At 48.8% G+C, this 24698-nt stretch overlaps 1 protein-coding gene across 3 annotated transcripts; it reads left to right on the top strand.

Annotated features, from left to right (window-relative positions):
* LOC120642730 (DNA repair and recombination protein RAD54-like) lies at positions 1 to 23746 on the top strand. 3 transcript variants are annotated; one of them, XR_005662718.1, is made up of 24 exons: positions 1 to 410; positions 1396 to 1773; positions 1985 to 2071; positions 2213 to 2453; positions 2571 to 2696; positions 2801 to 2857; positions 2972 to 3058; positions 3270 to 3365; positions 3538 to 3588; positions 3770 to 3844; positions 9794 to 9880; positions 10302 to 10393; positions 10467 to 10599; positions 11548 to 11667; positions 11742 to 11855; positions 11943 to 12026; positions 12156 to 12230; positions 12314 to 12372; positions 18141 to 18333; positions 18431 to 18529; positions 18839 to 19260; positions 19451 to 19499; positions 20591 to 20768; positions 23146 to 23746. XR_005662718.1 is itself a non-coding variant. In XM_039919309.1 (21 exons), the coding sequence occupies exons 1-21, from the start codon at positions 97 to 99 to the stop codon at positions 19178 to 19180; spliced, it is 2910 nt and encodes a 969-aa protein (XP_039775243.1). In that variant the 5' UTR covers positions 1 to 96; the 3' UTR covers positions 19181 to 19324. The 3 variants fall into 3 exon arrangements, 1 of the variants encoding a protein (XP_039775243.1); XR_005662717.1 differs by lacking the exon at positions 20591 to 20768; XM_039919309.1 differs by lacking the exons at positions 19451 to 19499; positions 20591 to 20768; positions 23146 to 23746 and having other exon boundaries at positions 18839 to 19324.
* The last annotated feature ends 952 nt before the right edge of the window (positions 23747 to 24698 follow it).

Here is a 24698-nt window from a genome sequence, read left to right as displayed (position 1 = left end):
TCCACTTTCTAATCCCCCAACGCGAAGCAGCCATCGAAGCATCCAGAGGCCTCCATCCTCACCCATTTCCGCTGATTCACTTTGGGAGGCGAGGCGATGCCCTCGAGGAGCAAGCGCAACCGACTCGGCCTCGACGGCGAGGAGGAAGAGGAGGTCGCCGCCACCTCATCTGACCCCGACGACTCGGAGTCGGAGGCGGAGCGCGGGGCCGAGGCGGATGACGGCGACGACGAATACGTGGGGGAAAGCAGTGACGCGGGCGGCGGCGACGGAGCGGAGGAACGAGGCAGCAGTGACAGCGGCGATGGGGGCGGCCGCGGCGACGGCGGGAAGCCACTTCGTAGCGGGAGGCGCGGGGTGGCGGCTCCCGATAGCGAGAGGAAATCACAGAATGTCGATGCTTTGGTCAGGTACGCTCTGATGCCGTCATTTCTGGCGCTGGATTAGCGGATTTCGTCTTGCCTGTAAGCTGGTGTTGTAATAATTGACGCAATATCACCAGTTACTACGGCGTGAATACGCATGGATCTGGATATAGGGGGAGGGGTGTCCGATGAATACCTTGAATGATAGCCTTGTGAGTTTCTATTGCGAGTTCAGCGTTCGTTCACTTCAGTCACATATGGGCGCTTTTAGTCCTCTTCGCAAGTTTAGCTTAATAGCTCCATCACACAAACCAAAGACAAAACTCCTTACACTGCCTTGTTGGGGGCAAGGCAATGATACAGTAATAGGGTTTAACCCCACTCCCTGTGGAGCTAAGCCAGTGGAATCGGACACCTAAAAACGTCACAAGGTTTGATCCAATTGAGGGATTGGTTGTTTCATCACTCAAGTATTTGATGGTTTTAGTCCGTGAAAGTATGTTCTAGAATATCCAATGGCTGGAGCCTTGAATGTCTATCAGTTGGTTTAAGCCCTGTGTCTAACTTAACATGTGTTGGTGTACTAACTCATGCATGATGAGATAGCAAAAATCTCAAACAAGTTTGACAAGTAGGATTTTCTGAAATATTATGAAAAATTTCTCAATTGAACTACCTGATAGCATGTAGTGCCAGGAGTTTTAACAACTTTCTGAGACATGGGGCAATGTGCATACAAACATGTATAACATGTTAAATAGCTGATAATGTTGCATGTTTGTGCTATATCATATGCCATGCATTGCTTTTATTATTAGATTGATTGGTGGGTGAAATTCCCACTACATGCATGGGCCCCACTGAGAAGTGTGTGGCTTATGTCAGAAGTCCAATACTCCAATATGCCTACAAAATAGATAAAATGATTGCTAATCTGACACAGCATGATTTTTCCCTGATAGACTAAACTAACAAGCACACTGAAATTATCTTGTTTGACTACATTTTCTTTTTCTCTGATTTCTGTCAGGGGTAACCTGGTTGTAAGGAGGCAGCCACTCATTCCACGTATCCTTTCAGTTTCTGATGCGGCGGCAATAGCTCGAAAGCCATTCAAACCTCCATGTCAAAATGGATATAGTGAGAACAATGAGCAGCTTGCTCGGCGCCTTTCAGCTCGTAAAAGATTTGTCCCTTGGGGTTCGACGCAGACATTTGCAGTTACACGTGATCTTCCACAATCACCTGCTGTTACCAGTGTTAGTTCATCAGAAAAGGAGGAACCTCTCCCACCTGGCATAGAGCCTTTGGTTTTGTGGCAATGTGAGGAATGTGACAAGGAAAACTGCAATTCTGCTGCAATTGAAGTTGATCACTTGCTTGTACGTTACCTCCGACCGCATCAAAGGTATTATGCTCTTTTGTGATTTTTTCCCTCATTCTTACACTTGATCTTGAATTTTGGTGATACATACATGATGTATTGCAATTATATCTGCCACTCAGGGCTAAACCATGTTTTTAGGAAATCTGTTTTGTCCTTTATAGTAAAATCAGTTATATGATTATTATGATTTAGTTCAGCATGCATCTTTTGAAATGCTTATGTTTTAATGCAGGGAAGGAGTTCAGTTTATGTTTGATTGTGTCTCTGGGTCGTTGAGTGATGATGGTATTTCTGGTTGCATTTTAGCTGATGATATGGGGTAATAAGCTAGACAATCCTTTCCTCTCTTTTCCATTGTTATAAACTTTCACCCAATATGCAATACTACACGTTTGTTTGCAACCCTTCATTTAGTCACTGTTATAAGAAGCTATTTCTAACCTTTACCTTGCTTGTCCAGATTGGGGAAGACTTTACAGTCAATAACTTTACTATATACCCTTCTTTGTCAAGGCTTTGATGATAAGCCAATGGTTAAAAGGGCTGTCATTGTAACCCCCACAAGCTTAGTTAGCAATTGGGAATCTGAGATAATTAAGTGGTTAAAAGGCAGAGTGCAGCTGCTTGCCCTCTGTGAAAGTACACGTGCTGATGTTCTTTCCGGGATAGAAAGTTTTTTAAAACCCTTGAGCCGTCTTCAGGTTTTCTTTTGCTTACTCATATATCTTCTTTATATATGCTATACTAAATGAAAAATATAACTCCAAGTTGATGAAAATGTCTTCTCAAAATATATGTTGGGTATGAATCTTCTTCAGGTACTTATCATATCTTATGAGACGTTCCGCACGCATTCTTCAAAATTCGAGAGACCAGGCAGCTGTGACCTTCTGATATGCGATGAGGCCCACAGGCTGAAAAATGATCAGACACTGACAAATAAGGTTCATCTGTTTGTGATATTCATTTTATACACACTGTACGTCTGTTCTCTGGGTTCCTTTCCAGCTTTGTCTCTGCTGAAAGCACTAAATTCAATAATGTGTAGGCATTGGCTTCCCTTCCTTGTACACGTCGAATCCTCTTGTCCGGTACCCCAATGCAGGTATTTTTTGGTACCAATCACCCCACCCCCACCTAGCAAAAAGAGAAGGAAAAACACCTATGCTGGAACAATTTATTTGAAATTTGATTTATTCAATATTTTCTGGTGCTGCAGAATGATCTGGAAGAATTCTTTTCAATGGTGAATTTCACAAATCCTGGGATTTTAGGGGATGCTTCATATTTCCGCCGATATTATGAAGTACGTATGGAGCTTGAAATGAATCAGGCTGTACTGCCAAATTACAAGATACAGCTGTTCCCTCACAGATAATCAGTATTTTCATCTATGCTAAGGGCAACACATGAATACATGATTGGAATTATCCTTCAGTATTTTTATTTACTTTTGCGCCTATATTCACATACCTTTCCTCTCTATTTACCTCTATGCCATCCACCCCTAAATGAAGGCACCGATCATTTGTGGAAGAGAACCCAACGCAAGTGCAGAAGAAAAGAAGTTGGGATCTGATAGATCTGCAGAGCTTAGTGCAAAAGTAAATCAGGCAAGTCTTTACTGCTGAGGAAGTTTATTCATGGTGCAGAGTATTCCACTGTGTTTATGATGTGCATGCTATGCTGTTTTACACCATTAAGGCTATTTTGATGTATTTGCTTGTGCTGTTTTATGCTAGATGGAGACTAATTGAATTGTGTTGTTTTCTTTATGATATTCAGTTTATACTGAGACGAACAAATGCCCTGTTATCCAATCACTTGCCTCCAAAGGTACGCTTTTCTGTCTTAGACATTTCTTATTGCTCTGTATTGTACACGTTCAACAGATATGCTCACTGCGCTTTTGGTTGAATTTATTTTGTTATAAAGGGTGACCTTGTAGTTTCTGAAGTAGTTTTTGCCCCTTTTTTTGAATGCTTTATCTGCCTTGCTTAACATCGCTATTGTATAGATTGTTGAAGTTGTGTGCTGCAAGCTGACTCCTTTGCAGACAACACTCTACAACCACTTCATCCATTCCAAAAATGTGAGGACCTAATTTTACATTGCTTTGGGTCTCAAATGATTTTTTTATTAGGTAAATGTATACGGTTAGAGTTGTGTTTGCAACAGTTAGAACGCCCCACCTAGCCAACCCGACCATAAAACCCAGGTGTTATAGTGGGAGGGGTGGGGGCTTTTATCCTCAGTCCAACATTCCCCCTACTGCGTGCGAGCCGGGCGAGCCGCGGGGCTGTGCCACCTGTCCGGTCTCAACACTTCGGTCTAAGCGAACGCAGCCAGGGAAATCGCGCAACGGAAATGCGTGGCCGGGAGGGATCGAACCCAGGACCTCGGCTCTGGTACCATAATATACACATGGGCTCAATATACATGGGCTCTATATACTCCAACACCCCCCGCAGTCTGAACTACCGGCGCAGCGGTGTTCAAGACTGGACAACAAGAAAGCTAACACCCCCCGCAGTCTGAACAACCGACGCAGCAGTGTTTAAGACTGGACAAGATGAGAGTACAAATAGAGTACAAATGGCAAACACCCCCCCGTAGCCACAATTAGCCACCGGCAACGTTGAGGCTGGATCGAAACTCCGAGAAGGTCGAGGAGGGCAGCCCCTTGGTGAAGATGTCAGCAAACTGGGAGGTAGTCGGGACATGGAGTACCCGGACATTGCCGATTGTGACTCTGTCGCGCACGAAGTGTAGGTCGATCTCCACGTGCTTCGTCCGCTGATGCTGGACGGGGTTGGTGGAGAGATACACGGCGCTGACTTTGTCGCAGTAGACGAGCGTACTCTTGGCGAGCGGGCTGTGGAGCTCCGCCAACAGCTGTCGTAGCCAGGACGCCTCCGCCACGCCGTTAGCGACAGTCCGGTACTCCGCCTCGGCACTGGAGCGGGAGACAACCGGCTCCCGCTTGGACGACCAGGAGACCAGGTTGCCGCCCAGGAAGACGGCGTAGCCGGAGGTGGAGCGACGAGTGTCCGGGCAGCCCGCCCAGTCAGCGTCGGTGTAGACCACCAGCTCAGTAGAGGACGAGCGGTGAAGCACCAGGCCGAGGTCCACAGTGCCACGGACGTACCGGAGGAGACGCTTCAGCGCAGCAATGTGTGACTCCCTGGGATCATGCATATGGAGACAGACCTGCTGAACAGCGTAGGTGAGGTCCGGCCTGGTGAAGGTGAGGTACTGCAAAGCGCCGGCCAGACTCCGGTAGGCAGTAGGATCAGCCACCGGATCACCCAAAGCAGCAGACAGCTTCGCCTGAGTGTCGACTGGAGTGGAGCAGGGTTTGCAATCAGTCATCCCAGTCCGCTCCAGAATATCGAGGGCGTACTGCCGCTGGTGAAGGAGAAGACCAGACGGGCGAGGCTCAACAGTGATGCCCAAGAAGTGGTGGAGCTGACCGAGGTCCTTCATAGCGAACTCCTGCTGCAGAGAGGAGATAACACTCTGAAGCAACTGTTGACTGGAAGCTGTGAGCACAATGTCATCGACATATAGCAGCAGATATGCAGTCTCATCCCCACGGCGGTAGATGAAGAGAGATGTCTCAGACTTGGCCTCGGTGAACCCCAGTGTCAGCAAGAACGTGGCGAACCGAGAGTACCAAGCCCGCGGAGCCTGCTTCAGTCCATAGAGAGACTTGTTGAGCCGGCAGACCATATCCGGACGACTCGAGTCTCCAAATCCCGCAGGCTGAGAGCAGTAAACAGTCTCTGACAAGGTGCCGTGAAGAAATGCATTCTTCACGTCCAGTTGGTGCACAGGCCAAGTGCGCGAGAGCGCAAGCGAGAGGACCGTGCGCACCGTAGCGGGCTTCACGACTGGGCTGAAAGTCTCATCATAGTCCACACCAGGCCGCTGAGTGAACCCCCGGAGAACCCAGCGAGCCTTGTAGCGCTCCAGTGTGCCGTCAGTCCGACGTTTATGCGTCCAGATCCACTTGCCAGTCACCACATTGCAACCAGACGGACGCGGCATGAGGTCCCACGTCTGTTTGGCAAGAAGAGCCGCGTACTCTTCCATCGCGCGACGCCAGTGAGGATCCGCCAAGTCGTCGCGGACAGAGGAGAGTACCGGAGAGACCCGCGGCTCTCCCTCGGTGGCGGAGAGAGTCGCGGCCTGAGATGCCATCCGCCGAGTCACCATGGGATGGATATGCCGAGGATCCCTATGGATGACCGGCGGGTGGTACACCTCCGGCTCGGCTCGAGAGGGAGCCGGAGGAGGCGGCGGCGGCGACGGCTCCGGTGTCGGCGTCGCAGGAGCCTCCGGAGCAGGAGGCGGCGCCGGTGTCGACGCCGAACGACGCCGGTACACCTGCACCGGCTCAACGTACCGCTGCGGCGCTGGGTTCGGCGCCGAGCGACGCCGGTACACCTGCACCGGCTGAGCGTACCGCTCAGGTGCAGGGGAAGGCACCGGGGCCGCGCGTGGCGCAGCGGGAGACACCGGGTCCATGTGCGACACGACCGGAGGTCCGGGGGCCGTGCGTGGCGCGACCGCGGGCACCGGGGCCGCGCTCGGCGCAGCAGGGATCGCCGGAAGCGGTGCCGGTGCGCCGGGAAAACCTGCAGGAAAAGGACAGACAGGTAACGGTGGCTGAACCACCGGTTCAGTCGGAAACAGAGACGCCATCTCGGGATCAGAAGGTGTGGAGGAGGTGGAGTAGGGGAAATCCGACTCGTCGAAGACGACGTGTTGGGAGATCAGAACGCGGCGAGAGGTGAGGTCAAAGCATCGGTACCCCTTGTGGTCAGGGGAGTACCCGAGGAACACACGAGTCGAGCGGGGCGCCAGCTTGTGAGAAGCGGTGGCGGAGGTGTTAGGGTAACACGCACACTCGAAGACCCGAAGGTGGTCGTAGCGAGGAGGGGTACCGAAAAGAGCGTGGTGTGGAGTGAGAGCAGGAGAAGCAGTGGACGGAAGGCGGTTGAGCAGGTAGGAGGCGGTGTGGAGGCTCTCAGCCCAGAAGCGCGGGGGGAGAGAAGCCTGGATCAGAAGGGTGCGCACGACGTCGTTCGTCGTGCGAATCATCCGCTCAGCCTTGCCTTTCTGAGGGGAGGTATACGGACAAGACATACGCAGCTGAACACCCCGAGACAGGAAGAAAGACCGGGAGGTGGAGTTATCGAACTCCCGCCCGTTGTCACACTGGACGGCCTTATCGGTGAGGCCGAACTGAGTGGACACCAAGGCAAAGAAGTGCAGGAGGGTGGGGAAGGTCTCAGACTTGGCGCGCAAAGTGAAAGTCCAAGAGTAATGAGAAAAATCATCAACAATGACCAGATAATATCTATAGCCAGACATGTTGAGTACTAGAGATGTCCACAGGTCACAGTGAATGAGATCAAAAGCATGCGCAGCATGTGAAGAAGAAAAAGAAAACGGAAGTCTAACATGACGACCTAACTGGCACGCATGACAGAGGTGCTCAGCAGGAGCCCTAGTACATGGAACATTGGTACTACGGAGGAGCTGAGCCAAAACGTCGCGACCGGGGTGACCAAGCCGGCGGTGCCAGGTGGTGGAAGAAGGCGTCACGGCAAAAGCAGAAGACGAAGAAGCCGAAGGTGAGGCAGCGGAAGCAGGAAGCCGAAGAGTGTAAAGGGGCCCCAGGCTGTCACATCGGAGGAGCGGACGCCGGGAAGCCGAATCCTTCACAGTAAGACCAGAGGAGTCAAATTCGATAGAACAGGAGTTGTCAGCAGTAAACTGGCGAATAGAAAGAAGGTTGTGAACCATTTGAGGAGCAACAAGAACATTAGGAAGACGAGGAGCAGAACCCACGGCGGTGACAGGAAGGCAAGACCCATCACCAACCATGATAGAAGGACAAGAGGGGTGTGGGGGTCGGACAGAAGAGAGGATACCAGCATCGGGAGTGGTGTGGAACGAGGCACCCGAGTCGGCGATCCACTCGGTGCTGGTCGGCAGCGTCAGTCCCATGGTGCTGAAGGACTGCGCCAGAGCGGCCTGGTCCCACCCCCAGGCCAGGTCGGCTGCTGGCTGGGCTGAGCGGGCGGGGTCCAGGACGGCGCGAAGAGTGGAGCGCCAGTGAACATGGCCGCCGGCTGGAGCTGAGGACGAGGCCCCCCACCCGGACCCTGGAACGGCCACATCGAGATGCGACCTGACCATGGGTTGCTGAAGGATGGCCAGGGCGTACCTCCAGCGGCAGGGGCAGGAGCGGGAGCCGGAGCCGGTGTCGGCGCGCCCCGACGGCCCCCACCGGTACCGGTGCTCCCAGAAGCAGGGCCATCAGTGCCACCACCACCACCCCGTCGCCGGCGACGTCCACGGCCCTCCTCCTCCGGTCTGCGCGGCGGGAGCAGCACCAAGGAGGGAGGTGGCAAGAGCAGCGGAGGAGGTCGGTGGAGTAGCAACGAGCGTGGCGAGGGTGGGCGAGGACGATCCGGGCGCGAGACCCCTGGTGATCTCCTCGAGGGCGAGGTCGTCCCGGACTTGCAGGAAGGTGGGGAAGGGCCTCTGGCGGGCGATCCAGCCCTTCAGGTGGTCGTAGGTGCTGCTCAGTCCCCGTAGGACATTGAGCACCAAGACCCGATCGGACACCGGATCCCCGAGGTCGTGAAGAGCATCGGCCATGCTCTTCATCCGCCGGCAGTACTCATCGACGAAGAGGTCCCCCTGCACGAAGGTACGGAAAGTGGCGTCGAGCTGGAGGGCGCGGTACTCGGCGTTGCCGAGGAACTGCCCCTCGAGCGCCACCCAAGCCTGCCGCGCGGTGCTGCCGTGGGTCCTGACGAGGTCCTGCAGATCTAGGGAGATGGTCCCGAAGATCCAGGACATAGCGACGCTGTCGAGGCGTAGTCACGCCGCGCCTCGATCGGCGAGTCGACGAGGACGTGGTCGTCGAGGGCGTAGCGGCGGAGGGTGAGGAGGACCTGGTCCCGCCAGCGGCCGTAGGAGGAGGACGTGGAGTCGAGGAGGACGAAGACCAGTGCCCTGATGTTCTGGACGCCGGCTGCCTGGAGGAGGCGCCGTGCTCGGGGTCGACTGGCTGGCCGGAGGAGATGCGGAGGTAGCGCTCCGCCTCGGCGACCCGGAGAGCGAGGGCGTCGGCCGTGGCGCGCTCGCGCTCCCAGGTGAGGGCTGCCACACGTACCTGCTCCTGGGCCGCCGATGCATCCGACTTGGCGGCGAGGAGGGCTGCGGCGAGGGCGGCGTCGGCCTGCTGCCCACGGAAGGCGGCGGCGGCGGCGAGCGGCGCATCCGCGGGGGCCATCCCGAGGCCCAACCACGCGGGATCGAGCGCGGCGGCGTCGGCGGTGGCGGCCTGCTTGCCCGCAGCGATCGCGGCGCGGTGGGCCACAGCGGCAGCGGCGGCCGCATCACCGGCCAGCGGCTGCAGGGGGCCGGTAGCACCCCCCACGCCCCCTGCGCCCGCGCCCCCTGTGCCAGCGCCAGCAGTGGCGGCGACGGCAGCAGGGGCGCGCTGGGCAGCGGCGGCGGCGTTCGCGGCTCCCCCTGCGCCCACGCCCGCAGTGGCGGCGGCGGCGCCAGGGGTCTGCAGGGCGGGATCTGGGCCGGGAGGAGGAGGAGGCGGGCCGCCCGCGCCGGGAGGGCCTGCGCCGGCGGCTGCGGCCATTGCGACCACGGCGTAGGCCGGCTGCGAGCCTCCCAGGGCGCGCAGCGCGGCGGCAGCAGAGGAGGGGAGGGGCCAGGCGGCGGCGGCGCCCAGCGCGCCCGGAGCAGCACTCCCCGCGCCCGGAGCAGAGGAGGAGGTAGGGAGGGGAGGGAAGGAGGAGAGGGGAAGGGAGGGGGCCGGCGGCGCCGGGTGCTGCGGGCTGGGAGGGTGGGAGGGAGAGAGGAACCCTAACCCTAGGCTAATGATATCAAGTTAGAACGCCCCACCTAGCCAACCCGACCATAAAACCCAGGTGTTATAGTTGGAGGGGTGGGGGCTTTTATCCTCAGTCCAACAGCAACAATCTGTTATTGATCCTTTCAGGTTAAATGCCTGATATCCGAAGAAGCAAAGCAATCCAAAATTCTGGCATATATTACTGCGCTTAAGAAATTATGCAACCATCCGAAGGTAAATAATTTTAGTGTTTCTCTGAATTATCTTAAAGCTTCAAGTTTCAACTAATTTGTCTTAAACAGTATGCTTTCTGCAGAACAATTTGTTATGTCCACTGTTACTTTTTCCAAACAGTAGGATTAAGTAAGAACAATGTAAATTTGTCCTTCTATTGTTAAATGTTAGCACGTACTATTCTTTATTTTATTCTGAAATTCTCAAAGTTCTAGCCTCTTGATGGTATATAATTTTTCCCTGAAAGTGTGCACTCTACATGTTGATATCAATATAACACCACAAAACAAGCTATAACGAAATTCTTGACAAATAGCTTGTATTAGTTGTTTTCTAGGCATCATGAATCTGTAATTCATATTTTTTTTGTTATAAGAAAAATCCATGATATATTTGTCGGTCCATTGTCTTCATATCACAGCTGATCTACGACACCATAAAAAATAACAATTCAGGTGGCTCTGGTTTTGATGATTGTCTGCGCTTTTTTCCACCGGAACTGTTTTCAGGAAGGTATTTCACACTTCTCTCTGTATCTTTTCATTTTGCTGAACCAACTTACAAATACTGTTTATTTTATGCAAAGATCTGGATCATGGACTGGTGGAGGAGGAATGTGGGTAGAACTATCTGGAAAAATGCATGTATTAGCAAGATTACTGGGCCACCTGCGTCATAAAACTGATGATCGTATTGTCCTTGTATCAAATTATACTCAGGTAAGGTATTTATAGTACAATACTTTGGTACCATGCCATAAGGTATAGTTGATGTACATAACTTTATATTTTAAAGACCTTGGATAAGCACAAATTTTTTTTACTAGAAACTGTGAGGCAAGTCCCCACAGCAAGATCTTTCTTCGTAGATGAACACGATTCTGTACATTAGAGGAAACATTAAAGTATACAACTAACTGGTGACTACATTTTTCTTTCAGAAATATTAAAATACTGAATGCATGTCAATATTTCTACCTAGAAATTTTTCTATGCTTTCCTTAGCTCTTACTAGCTTCTAAAACCAAAAGGGCAAATTAGATTCTTGAAATTAAAGTATCAATTACTTCTACAAAACAATGAGAAAGTGGTAAGCCACTACTAATCCTAAATTCTGCATTAGCTTTACTTTCTTGTTTATGATCATACCAGATCGTTACTGAATGGACAATCAGAAAAGCGTCAAATGATGTGTTTAACCAGCAGTCCCATAATTGGCTGCTCTATCCCAATCCTAGATCACAAAAATTTTGTTGGTTGGCTCAACAAGATACAGATTGGGCATGCCTGCTTAAGACCAGAATACTGTACTGTGCGTTGTAGTCTTGAGTTGCATGCAATGCACCAACCAATTCAACCCAAAAGCTTAAGCTGATGGGAAGAGGTGGGCAATTCACTTATACTTAAACACTCCCCCTCACATGCAGGCTCCCTCTGGCCTCAAACGTGGAAATTAGGAGTCGGTTGCACCACCATCATTTTGGTCCTAAGCTTCGCCCCTGTCTGTTTACGAAGAATATTACTTATTGTAATTGCCTACACCAACTTGCTTGGGACAAAAGGCTATGTTGTTATTGTTGTATTACTTGTTGTAATTAATTGCTTTTGGATACCCTCAAAGTTTGGAATGACTAATTGTTGCCACTTTTTTTTTTTGCTTTGTGTCAGACATTAGATCTATTTGTTCAATTATGTCGGGAAAGAAGATACCCATATGTTAGACTTGATGGAGCAACATCCATTAGCAAAAGGCAAAAGCTGGTGAACCAATTCAATGATCTATCTAGGGTACATAAAATTTGCCCTGTACCTTCAATAACTTTTACAATATACCAGTATATCTGAAATTATGGATTTGGTAGGATGAGTTCATCTTTCTACTTAGTAGCAAGGCAGGTGGTTGTGGGCTTAATTTGGTAGGAGGAAATCGCTTGGTTCTCTTTGACCCTGATTGGAACCCTGCCAACGATAAGCAGGTTAATATCTATGCATCTCTTGTTTCATCACCTTCCGAAGGTTCTTTTGCTGTGATCTCACTATGTGATCTATTGCCATCTGGAAAGGCTGCCGCTCGAGTATGGAGAGATGGACAAAAAAAGAGAGTCTACATTTATAGGTTCTTAAGCACAGGAACCATTGAGGAGAAGGTTGCCAACGTTGAATCTTGTATTCAGTTGTTTTTTCTCATTGCTTTTCATTATGTAGTGAAGGGATGATGATTCTTTTCCTCATTGCTTTTTCTCATTGCTTTTCATTATGCTTCATTGTTCTACAAGGTATATCAACGTCAAATGTCAAAAGAAGGCCTCCAAAAAGTTATACAACAGGAGCAAACGGACAACAAGATGCAGGTTTAAGTACTTGGAGTGACTTTTACTTTCCTTTTAATACTTTGAAGTGCCAAATATATTGATTTCTCATCTTATTTTTATAGGGAAGTTCTCTTTCAACAGAAGACCTGCGTGATCTTTTTACTTTTCATGAACAAGTCAGGTTAAATCTGTTCCTCTTATTAATACAGCTTGTCTTTTCTTCTTTGATTATCTTGTTACCAGTAGGGAAAGGCATGTCCAAATGATTTTGAAAAAACAACAGTAACCAACTAAAGATTAATCAAATTGGAACTGACATTGGATAAATGGTGAACTGGGTTGGGAAAACATAGTCATCTATTTTTGGTTAATCGTTATCATCAAATTGTGCAACCCTTTATGTAGTCAGCCTAATAGTTCATCCAATTGACATATAATGTTGCATCAGTTTTCATTCAATTAAGTTGGTGTAATTACTAATTGCTTTCACATTCAAATTCAGTTGTGAGGATGTTCTTGTATTATGTAAAACAAGTCACTGTTAACTGAAATTAAATCATTATCATGCCTTGTAGGTGGACTGTATAATATCGAACCATTAAGGCCAATGGTAAAATCTTCAGGAATAGTAGCAGTTTCTAGCTTGCAATTTAGATTAATCAAACTCCCTGTAGAGAATTGGGAAAACACCACACACCCTAAGAAGGGGGGCGACCTCTATTATATATTGCCGTATGGCTTGGAGTACAAGTAAACTCAATACAAAGAAATACAACAATATATCTCTAATATCCGCCCGTAGTCGTAGGCGGAGCTAGGCGAAGACCAAGACTAGATCTAAAGTCAGTGTACAACTGGACTGGAAGTCCCTTAGTCATAATATCTGCATACTGATGAGAAGAAGGGACATGCAAGACTCGAACTTCTCCCAAGGCCACCTTCTCGCGAACAAAGTGAATATCAATCTCTATGTGCTTCGTGCGACGATGGTGGACCGGATTAGCAGTCATATACGCAGCACTAACATTGTCACAATAGACAATGGTAGCTTTGGCGAGAGGAAGATGAAGCTCCTGAAGTAACTGGCGCAGCCAACAACATTCAGCGACCACATGTGCAACTGCCCTGTATTCAGCCTCAGCACTGGAGCGAGAAACTGTAGTCTGGCGTTTGGAGGACCAAGACACCAAATTATCTCCAAGATAGACACAGTAGCCTGAGGTAGAACGTCGAGAATCAGGACAGCCCGCCCAATCGGCATCAGAGTATGTTGTAAGAGAGTCAACAGGGCCAACACCTAGATGAAGTCTAGCGTCGAGGGTGCCCTTGACATAGCGCAAAATCCGCTTGACGACTGCAAGATGTGGCTCCCGAGGATCATGCATAAACAAGCAGACTTGCTGAACAGCATATACCAAATCAGGATGAGTAAGAGTGAGATACTGTAGTGCACCAACAATACTCCTGTACTCTGAAGGATCTGCAACCGGAGGACCATCTGTAGCGGACAACTTAGACTTGCTATCGATAGACGTCAAGGTAGAGTGACACTCGCTCATACCGGCGCGCTGTAGCAGATCCGAAGCATACTGTCGCTGAGATAAAAACAGCCCATCTGAAGAACGAGTGACAGAAATCTCAAAAAGTGATGAAGAGCACCAAGATCAGTCATAGCAAACTCAGTATGAAGTCGGCCAATAATGGAACGAAGCAGAGCATCAGAAGAGGCTGTGAGTACAATGTCATCCACATATAAAAGAAGATACGCTAGCTGAGTGCCATCCTTATAAATAAACAAGGATGTGTCGGAAACTGAAGGAATAAAACCCAAGTGTCGGATATATGTGGCGAAACGCTGGTACCACGCGCGAGGAGCCTGCTTCAGACCATAAAGTGACTTCTGCAGAAGACAGACATAATCTGGATGTGCTGGATCAACAAAACCAGGAGGCTGCTGGCAATACACTGTCTCGTTAAGATGTCCATGAAGGAAAGCATTTTTCACATCAAGCTGATGGATCGGCCAATGACGAGAAGCTGCAATGCTAAGAACGATCCTGATAGTTGCAGGCTTAACCACAGGACTGAAAGTCTCATCATAATCAATCCATGCTATTGTGAAAAACCTCGAACAACCCAACGAGCCTTGTGGCGAGCAAGAGAGCCATCTGAATTATGCTCATGTTTATAGATCCACTTGCCTGTGACCACATTGGCTCCTGACGGGCGAGGAACAAGACACCAGGTTCCATTATCCATAAGAGCTTTATATTCATCCGCCATTGCAGTTCGCCAATTAGAATCAGCAAGCGCACTCCGATAATTGGATGGAATCGGAGAAGCAACAAGGTGTGCAGCAGATAAATTCTTGTAGCTCTTTGGCTGAATAGTACCTGTCTGAAGACGAGTCAGACGCCGCAAAGCAGGAGGCGGTGAAGAGCTGCGCATGGGCGGCTGAGGCACCACACGAAACGAATCAGCTGGCACCACAGGAGCAGAGGGCCGCACACGCACAGGTCCAAGGATGGGGCGCCTGACCGGAGGTGGAGACGGAAACCGACGAGGCGGATCAGCAGGCTGCTGCTGTGGTCGTCTCACGTAGATCTGACCAAAGCGACCAGGAGGGACGTCCTAGACTGGTGCAGGGGCTGCTGCACGGACGGATCCTGGCGAGGGCACGAGACCACACTCACCGGGACTGGAAGAAGTCGACGGTTCCGGTGGGGGCACGTGACCACGCCCACCAGAGGCATCGGGAGCTGCTGCTGCTGGCTCAGAAGCCGGCGCAGGTGAGCTGGAGGAAGACATCCCGCCCGGAGTAGAAGAAGCCGAAGGACCAGACGGGGGCACGTGACCACACCCGCCCGGACTTGAAGAGGCCGAGGGCCCTGGTGGGGGTACAGAACCGCTCCTACCAGGTATCGAGGGCGGTTGCTCAACGTCTAAGGAAGACGGAGCATCCGCTGGAGGGCCACCAGCTGCATGATTAGTAAACAAAGGTGCAATATCCAAGTCGCTACCGAGTAGAAAATCAAAGTAGCTGGTGGGGGGAGGATGAGTCTCGCGAGCGAAGGGAAAAACGGACTCATCAAACACAACGTGTCTATATATAATGATCCGACGCATGGAGAGGTCGAGACAACGATATCCCTTATGATCAGGTGGATGTCCCAAAAAGACACATGCTGTCGAACGCGGCGCGAGCTTGTGTGGAGAAGTGGCCTGTAGATTAGGATAACACAAGCAACCGAAGACGCGCAAGTGCTCATAAGTGGGATAGGAGTTAAAAAGGCGAAAATAGGGAATCACGTTTCGAATAGAGGAGGAGGGGCGCCGGTTGAGTAAATAGGTGGCCGCAGCAAGTGCCTCAGCCCAATATTTGGGCGGCATGGAAGCATGGATGAGTAGGGTTCGCACTGAGTTGTTAAGTGTTCGAAGGATACGTTCGGTCTTGCCATTCTGTGAGGATGTATAGGGGCATGAGAGGTGAAAAACAATGCCATTGGCGCGTAAGGAGGTATGCATGGCGCGGTTGACAAACTCAGTCCCGTTGTCGGCTTGAAAGCACTTAACGGGAAGGCCGAATTGTGTGCGGGCGTAAGCAATAAAATTGACGATATGTTGATGTACATCGGATTTGTGCTTAAGCGGGAACATCCAACAGTAGTGTGAAAAATCATCCAGCAAAACTAGGTAATAAGAGCAGCCAGAAATACTAGCAACCGGTGAGGTTCAGACATCACAATGAACTATCTCAAAAGGCGAAGTAGTTTGTGAAGTAGAAGCTGTGAAGGGAAGACGCGCGTGCTTGCCAAGCTGACAGGCATGACAAAGCGACCGATCTATTTTATTACATGGAACTAAAATGTTCTGTTTTAAAGTAGCTAAGACTGCTGGACCAGGATGACCAAGACGACGATGCCACAGGGATGAAGAGGCGGCAAGGAGGGCTTGTGCGGCTACAAGGGCGACTGATGGGATGGTGTAGAGGTCGCCGGTACTATCACAGCGAAGGATCACTCGTCGCGTCCTGGTGTCCTTAACAGAAAAACCAGAGGCGTCAAATTCAATAGAACAATGGTTATCGCGAGTGAATTGGTGAACTGAAAGTAAGTTGCGAATTATGGATGGAACGATAAGGACGTTGTTCAGAACGAATCTAGACGTATCTGTGGCTAGAACGGAAGAACCTCGGGACGTGACAGGGATATGTGCACCATTGCCTACAGTAATCGAAGAATGAGCAGCTGGGAGGCGAGAGAGAAGGATACCTTCTGAAGAGTGCATGTGTGTGGACACCCCGGTATCCATCACCCATGCATTGCCCTCGAGCGTCATCTGCTGCAGGGCAGAGATCAGACCAGCCTGATCCCATGAGGGAGACTGGGCTGGTGCCGGAGTCGAACTGAGCGCGTGAGCCTGAGGGGCGCCAAGGATGCCCTGACCACCATGCCAGAATTGGCCTCTTGCGCCACCCTGCGCACCCTACAAAGCAGCCCACAGGTTGGTGCAAATCCATGGGCCGCTAGGGTTAGGTGCGCGGGGTGGCTGCTGCTGCTGGCCGCTATTGGACCTCTTGTTCCTCCGGTGGCGTTGCTGCTGCTGCTGCTACTGCTGCGGTGGACGCTGCTGCTGCTGGTGCTGCTACAAAGGAGAGGGCGAGGACGTCGCCGACAGGCAGGAGGGGCCGCACCCAGATGAGGAGGCGACCACCTTTGCCTGATTCGCTAGGCGCAGCTCCTGGAGGGCGAGGCGGTCGACAGCCTTGGAGAAGGTCATGCCAGCCTCGCTGGCAATGATCTCTCCAGTGGTGTTGTAGCGCGGGTCAACGTTGGTGATGAAGTTCAGCACCATCTCGGACTCGGCGACAGGTTTGTCGACGTCTCGAAGTGCCTCGGCAGCCTTCTTCATAGCTTGGGTGTAGTCGTGGACGGACATGTCCCCTTGAGTTAGCGTATGGAACGCATGACTCAAGTAGATGGCACGAGGAGCTTTGTTCGCCTGAAGTGGTTGGCGATGGCGACCCAAAACTGCCCCGCCGTTTGGTTGGCGGCCATGGTGAAGTCGAGGACGTCCTCGGAGACGGAGCCGTACAGCCAGCTGCGGACAGCGCAGTCGGCCTCGTTCCATGCATCAGTGCGCGGATCGGGAGGAGGGGTGCTGTCGATGTGATGGAGGAGGCCGAACTTGCCGCACATGGCCTCGAAGAAGTTGCTCCACTTGGTGTAGTTGGAGGAGCGGAGTTCCAACTTGATGGGGACGTGCGCCTGGACAGAGACAGCGGCATAGGCGGCCATTGCAGTCGGCGGGGGCGTAGAGTCGTCGGAGAAGAGAGCAGCGATGCCGTCGAGGAAGGAATCGCCGTCGTCGATGGTGTCACCGGCGTTGGTGGAGGTGCTGCTGACACAGGACATCAACAGATTGATCTGTTGAGGGGAAGGGGGTGCGCCCTGGGAGGGGAGGGCGCAACAGGGAGGGGGCTGCAGCGAGAGGCGGCGGCCGGTGGTGTGGGTGGCGCCCTAGGGTGGGGCGCAGGGAAGGGGGAGGCGCCCTAGGGTTAGGGCGCAGGGAGGGGTGGCGCCGATGGGTGGAATCCCTGGACGGCGGCTAGGGCAGCGGAGGAGAGGGAGGTGCACGGCAGGGCAGGAGGAGGGCCTGGACTCGTGATACCATGTAGAGAATTGGGAAAACACCACACACCCTAAGGAGGGGGGGTGACCTCTATTATATATTGCCGTATGGCTTGGAGTACAAGTAAACTCAATACAAGGAAATACAACAATATATCTCTAATACTCCCAATCAATTCTTATGGTTGGTCTAAATATCCTGTCATTACAATTTTTCAATATTTGCAATTGGCAATCTGTATCCACTATTTTTATCAAAATGTAGTACCTTAGTTGATATCTTGCATCATGTAGTTGCTTACATGCATTTGTTGCACAGGTCTGAAATACATGAAAATTTGAAGTGTAGCCGCTGTAACAAGGATGGAAATTCGCTTTTGGGTGGTAATGGTTTTGATTTAGCAGCCACTGAGCATAAGCCTTCAATGCCAGCAGTGCAAGATTATATTGATATTGGTGGGTTCGGAGAGATATCCGGATGTTTGCAGATAATGGATAGCTCACATCATCAGGTGAATTTTGTTGAAATCCTATTTGCTTGCTAACACACTACGGTAGCAGTTTCAAAGCTCAATAGATTTCATTTCTGTTTATTCCCACACTTATCAGATTGGAAGACCTTCTGAAGAGGATTTAGGAAGTTGGGGACATCATTGTGATCCATCAACTGTACCTGATACTATACTGCAGTGTTCTGCTGGTGATGAGGTGATGACCCAAGACATCAATGCAATTTCTTTGTCTGAACTAATCAACCCTAGAAGATACCAGTTTCTTCTTTTCCAATGAAACTGGATCACTTGTTTGTTCATGGGTTACTTCATTGGATTTAGATAGTTTTTTTTTAAAAAAAAAACTTAACCGAGAAGCTGGTCTCGACAGTTAATATATTTACTGTCTTTGAGGAGTAAAAACCTTTGTTGTACAAAGAATATGTATACTGTGCTGCATAGTTTAGTTTAACTTGGTTTTCAGGCAACAACTACAAGAGTTACAAATCACATGTGCATCTTGCAGGTTTCTTTCGTTTTCACCAATCAGGTTGATGGAAAACTTGTTCCGGTTGAACCTGTGGCACGATCAGCACTTCATCAACCAAATGGAATAGCAGCTCATGGAGACAAGGAAGTGGGGAAAACCAATTCTCCTAGAAAAACCGGGAAACAATCCTTACTTGGCAAGAATTTGAAGATGATGGGATTTAATTTGAAGAATTCATCTTTGAAATGCCCAAATAGGTCCAGAACCGCATCACCAAATTGCTTGCAAGGGTTGAAGAAAACCAGCCCCTCTTTAGAACAGCCTCAAACTAAAAAGCTTCATGTTGCTTATGATATATCTGATGATGACTTTGTTTGAGTCGTCATATGTTAATCTAATGATCTGCTGTCTGTTGTTTAAAAGCTCTCATCTGCTTTGTAAATCCCGCATCCAAGTTGGTGAGTTAACTGGTCATCTGAAGGAATTTTTTCATGTGCTCATCTCTTTGCAGAAAGTGTAGCAGATATATTTCTTAAAATGGAAGTAAAGTATAACTTTTTTAGGTGTTAATCACCTCTTCTAATTTGTAAAACCTGGAAAACACTGAACAAAATACAAGCTGCTGACATGGCTGTTGATCACTTGCAGTTCATTTCAAGCAGAAGGGCTCAATCCTTGTAGCATATTACTATAAAAGGTCTGCTTCTTTCTATTTTATTTTTCATACATACATTTGTATTGCTTGGTGTGGATTCTGCATTATTTCTTGTTTTCTTAACTCCTCCAGTGTTTAATGCTTTTGGGTATTTGATACATATTTTCTCTTAGTCTACATCAATGATTTCCCATAATGAAAGTTATTTTATTTGTAGCATGTATTATGAGTGTAGTTTTGATAAGTACGTCTAGTGATTATACTACTACATTACTACATTCTCCACATGGCCTTGGGGATTGTACCCCTCCTGTCCAAAGTTAGTCGGCGTGTAGCGGGTGCCCAAATAAAGGTTCAGAAAAGAGTGAGATCTGCCCCAAGGACAGGAGACCAACTGGTAGATTTAAGCTTGCCATTCCGACAAACAACTACACTAGCCACTTGGATGATATGCTTTCACCTCCAGCTGTCCTTTATTGGGGCCTTTCCATGTGGGTGACAGCCACACTTTTGAGTTCTAAAAGCTTGACGTTTGCACTCCACTCTCTCCCTTGCATAGTCAAGTCAAATAGACTGGACAATTACGGTTCTGTTAATTCTTAGCATACACTGCAGGGATGAGTGTTCCTTCATTACCGTGGAAGTATAATTTTGTTGCGGTATATGGGGATTACTTTTAGGGGGTCACGCTTTATTTTTCTGTTGATTTGTTGATGACTTTGGACCCTCTACATAGTTTGAGATCTGTGCTCATGGAGGGAAAACTGTTGGTGTCTTTTTTTTCGCTGAGATCTGTAGGTGTTAGCGCGCCCCACCTAGCCAACCCGACCATAAAACCCAGGTGTTATAGTGGGAGGGGTGGGGGCTTTTATCCATAGTCCATCATTCCCCCTACGGCGTGCGAGCCCGGCGTAGCCTGCAGCAGGTTCTAGTGCCCGGCGTAGCCCGTAGCAGGTCTCAGCACACGAGAGGCGCAGGGGAAATCGCGCAGCGGAAATGCATGGCCGGGTGGGTTCGAACTCGGGACCTCGGCTCTGGTACCATGTTAGCGCGCCCCACCTAGCCAACCCGACCATAAAACCCAGGTGTTATAGTGGGAGGGGTGGGGGCTTTTATCCATAGTCCATCAGTAGGATTAAAGGTAGGAGTCAGGATCACAATGAGGCCGGTCTTCATTCCCATCCCTCACATGTGCAGTCACAATGGTTAAATACATATTGGAAGAAAAGAATTGGTGTTGTTCATGTGCTCACATGGGTTCTCTAGATCTTAAGAGCTTTGCCTAAGCTCTGTCGGTTTGACTATTATGAGGTATTCCAGGTCTCCATGCAAGCTAACTTGTGAGAGTCCCTTGATAGACTATTCTCTACTTGCTGCATGGTTTAATTTCACTTGAGATGATTCAGGACTTCTGAGAGAAGAATGCTCCTTTTTTTTGTGGCAAATTTGGCCTTCTTGTAGGGGAAAAAGTCTACATCACCCCCTCATCTATTGGGGGTGGACTACATAACCCCCCAAACTATGAAACAGTCTATATCACCCCCTCAAGTTTTCAAAACCGGTCAAATTACCCCCCTAAAGCAGTTTTGAAAAATTATAGTAAATCACAGAAAAATCATAAAATGGAAAATCCATTTGTGTTAGACTCTAAATGAGTAGATCTACACAGTGAACATATAATATGGTATGCTTTAGTATATTTTTTTGGTTGTAGCTCTAGATCTATGTTTTTATTTATAGCTGTAAAAAATGTACTAAATCATACCATATTATACGATCACAGTGTAGATCTACTCATTTGGAGTCCAACACAATTGAATTTTTCATTTTATGATTTTTTTGTGATTTACTATGATTTTTCGAAACTGGTTTAGGGGGTAATTTGACCGGTTTTGAAAACTTCAAGGGGTGATATAGACCGTTTCATAGTTTGGGGGGTTATGTAGTCCACCCCCATAGGTTGGGGGTGATATAGACTTTTTCCTCTTGTAGGGATTGGGTGCAGAATCTCATTCCAGATTATGGTGAAAAATGTGGACATGTGTTCTCCCCATTCCACTGTTGCATCGTGATTTGGGGTTAGACACTAAGGGGCCTAGTTTTATCAAGCTTTGCACATGTTCCGTTATTCCGAATTTACTGCATCAGAACAATAGTCCTAGCTCCTAATGGGAATTGGATTTGTTATGATAATTGGGGAATTGGATTTGTTCTGAATACTAATTGGTACCAAAAGGAAGCGAGGGTAGAGTTGGGTATGTCAACCTAATGGTCTATTTGACATATGGTGCATTGCAAATAAGGATGTTTAATACATGATTCTTCAGACTGGTGGACAAATTAAATTATCTATGCTTTTTTATGACCAGAAGAGTAGTGGCACCACTGCATAACTGAACCTTGAGCTCTGGGTTAAAAAATAACAAAGAACCCTACTTGAGTTAACTCTGTTTTTTTTTTTTTACTTCTGTTGGAGCAACAGAAGGGCGGGCCTGGTGCAGCGGTAGAGCCTATCGTCTGTAACCGGAAGGTCCCGGGTTCGAGCCCCAGCCTCTGCACATTTGTGTGGGTAAGGCTTGGGGCTTAAAGACAACCCTTCCCCAGACCTCGCACAGTGCGGGAAGTCTACGGCACTGGGTACACCCTTTTTTTCTGTTGGAGCAACCTAATTCTCTTGCTCAGCATAAGAATCATGTTTCCTTCAGTATATTTTTGCGAAATAAGTTTCATGGCACATGATAGTGTACATTTATGAACAGCGTTACAGCAATGTTAATCTCTCTGTCCTGCTGCCAGTCAATTAGCCATTCAGGCAGTACAACACTGCAGCAGTTACCATGTGTGCTTTTTTCTGAACCAGAAAAGAAGGAATTATCTCCTTTAATAAGTTCCGATGTGAGGTAGAACCATGAAACCAGTGGTGTTTAAATGGTCCTTTTTCCAATAGGAGTGCTGTTGCGATTTATTACAAATAGGACCCAACATTACAATGGAACAAGATCTCTTTGACTGGTCCGTTGTCACCTGGTGGCACAAGACCAAGGACTTGTGTTATCATTGCCTGGTCATAGAGGTGCAACCAAAATGGGGAGGATTCTTGGGGATCACATGGTCCTATTCCGAGAGGTCGATGTCGCCAGCTCACCATGGCTAATAACAAACCGGTCAAGTATCAGTCTAATGATTTTGTCACCAACCTCCCCTTGCTTGTGCTCAGCTCATTGCCTGATTAACCTCCGGACATTGTTAAGCTAGATTTTTCCCCCATAATTGTGCTCATATTCATTTTACTATAGCTGTGATTTCTTTGTTATTCAAATCGGGAATAGTATAGAATTGCAGTTCCCATTTTCAGTTTCTAGCTTTCAAAAAATCAAGTGAAATCTACCAACACTGGCATGATCCAGCTTCTCTTAATTCTTTGCATGTGTTGGCATGTTGCTTCACGAATCTATACTTATGTAGCTCTTTCGAGTCATATGAAGTTTACCTCCCCTTTGACGTTAGAACCGTCACACTTTTCTGATTCTATGCTCGGCTCTCGTGTACTCTAATTTGCTTTGATCGCAGGTTACCTGCATTTAGAGCTCTTAATTAATCACGGAGTCGCTTTCTCCCTGAACAGCACATTTGTTCACTTGTAATGACCGTCGCTTTCTGGGCTCATCTTGTGTGCTCTTCGTCTCAGGTTCTCAGCAGTAGCAGCTGGTCCCTAATCCGTGCCAAGAAAGCTACCACCGGCCTACACCCCTGCACCGTCGGCGGTTGGACCGTACGGGTTTCTTGTTCCTTGGTATTCGGTTCATGAACAAAGCCTCAAGTCCCAACGTCCTGCATGCTTTCAAACAGTCCCCCGGTGTGATTCTGTGTCGCATGGTGGATCACCAAGTCATCAATGAGGAAGGCGATTGCTGTCCACGCCTCGGAACATCGCTAATCTCCCCGTTCCCCGCAATTATGGACTGATGCTTGTACTCCACCTCTGGGAATGCAGGAAAGGTTTGCTGCTCGGTTTATATAGACCACTAAATTATTAGGTGTTGCTCCACAATTATTACATGCCCGATCAATATTAATAATAGTATAGTGCTGGTAGCAAACAAAATCTAGACACGATGATAATATCGACTTCGACGTCGGCCCTCAACATTATGAACCGTACTGGATACTGATTATTCGCGGTGAGCTGGGCCCTGTAGACAGTGGTGTATACTGTATACAAGAGACGAGGGGCGTTTTTCTGTACGATTGGCAGGTCAGACCTTATATAATCCGGCATTTGATTTTCATCGTATCTTTATACGTTATATTGATCAGTTAACATTTTAATATGAAAATATTCGGATTTGACACGTGAAATGGTATGAGTAGGCACGTTGTTAGATTTATTTTTCGTACCATTATGCCTTTAGTATAATTTTTCTTCACGTATGTTTACAAAGCAATGGTCCAAATGGGAGCATTTGATAGTAAGTTGAGTTGGAAACAAGTGAGTGGGGAATATAACTTGGGATGTGACTAGACCATGTAATCTGGATATAAAGGCTGAGGTTTATAATCTCAGGCATTTTGGTGAGGCATTACTTGTCTGGTTGCCAACATCTACTTCTACCTTGCAGTACGTGCCTTTTGGCTTTGTCAGAGTAAAAGAATACAACGGCGTTAGATGGAAGGTAATGCATCGTCCTCCAGTACTGTAGTACAACAGACTCAGGACAAACACCAGTTCGAGAAAAGGAGAAACTACAGCTCATGGTGCCCAGATCCACGTGCGCAACTACTGAGAGGAGTACCAGAATTCAATCTATCCAACAACCAAGTTGGTTTTTTATAAGGGCACCCTTTGTATAAACTGCGGGCATGTACCTTCGCAGTATCGCCAAAGAACATGCATGGAGGCCTGGACAAATGTAGTTTGACCATAGTCAAACCAGGCACCAGCGGTATTTGCCACCTATGCAAGCAACTCTACCCTTTATATAGAGAGAAGAGAGAATCTATATTTTCTGACGCCGACGCTCTCGATTCTTCCGCCCACGTACGTCCGTCCATGCGTCGTCGGATCCGTGTGGAGACGTGCGATCCATCATCCAACCCCTCCAGATCGTATACCAGCGACCCAGCCTTCTTATCCCAAAGTTGACAGAAAAGAAAAGTCAGAGCAGGCTTGGGAATCATCTCATTTTCCTCCACATGCCTTGCCCGGGGGAAACGCTTAAGAACTCTGGCACTGCAAAACAA

Source organism: Panicum virgatum, chromosome 1K (genome assembly GCF_016808335.1).
Source record: "Panicum virgatum strain AP13 chromosome 1K, P.virgatum_v5, whole genome shotgun sequence".
NCBI lineage: Eukaryota > Viridiplantae > Streptophyta > Magnoliopsida > Poales > Poaceae > Panicum > Panicum virgatum.
Note: the sequence above shows the minus strand (reverse complement) of the source record. Positions and strands in the feature narration are given on the sequence as shown.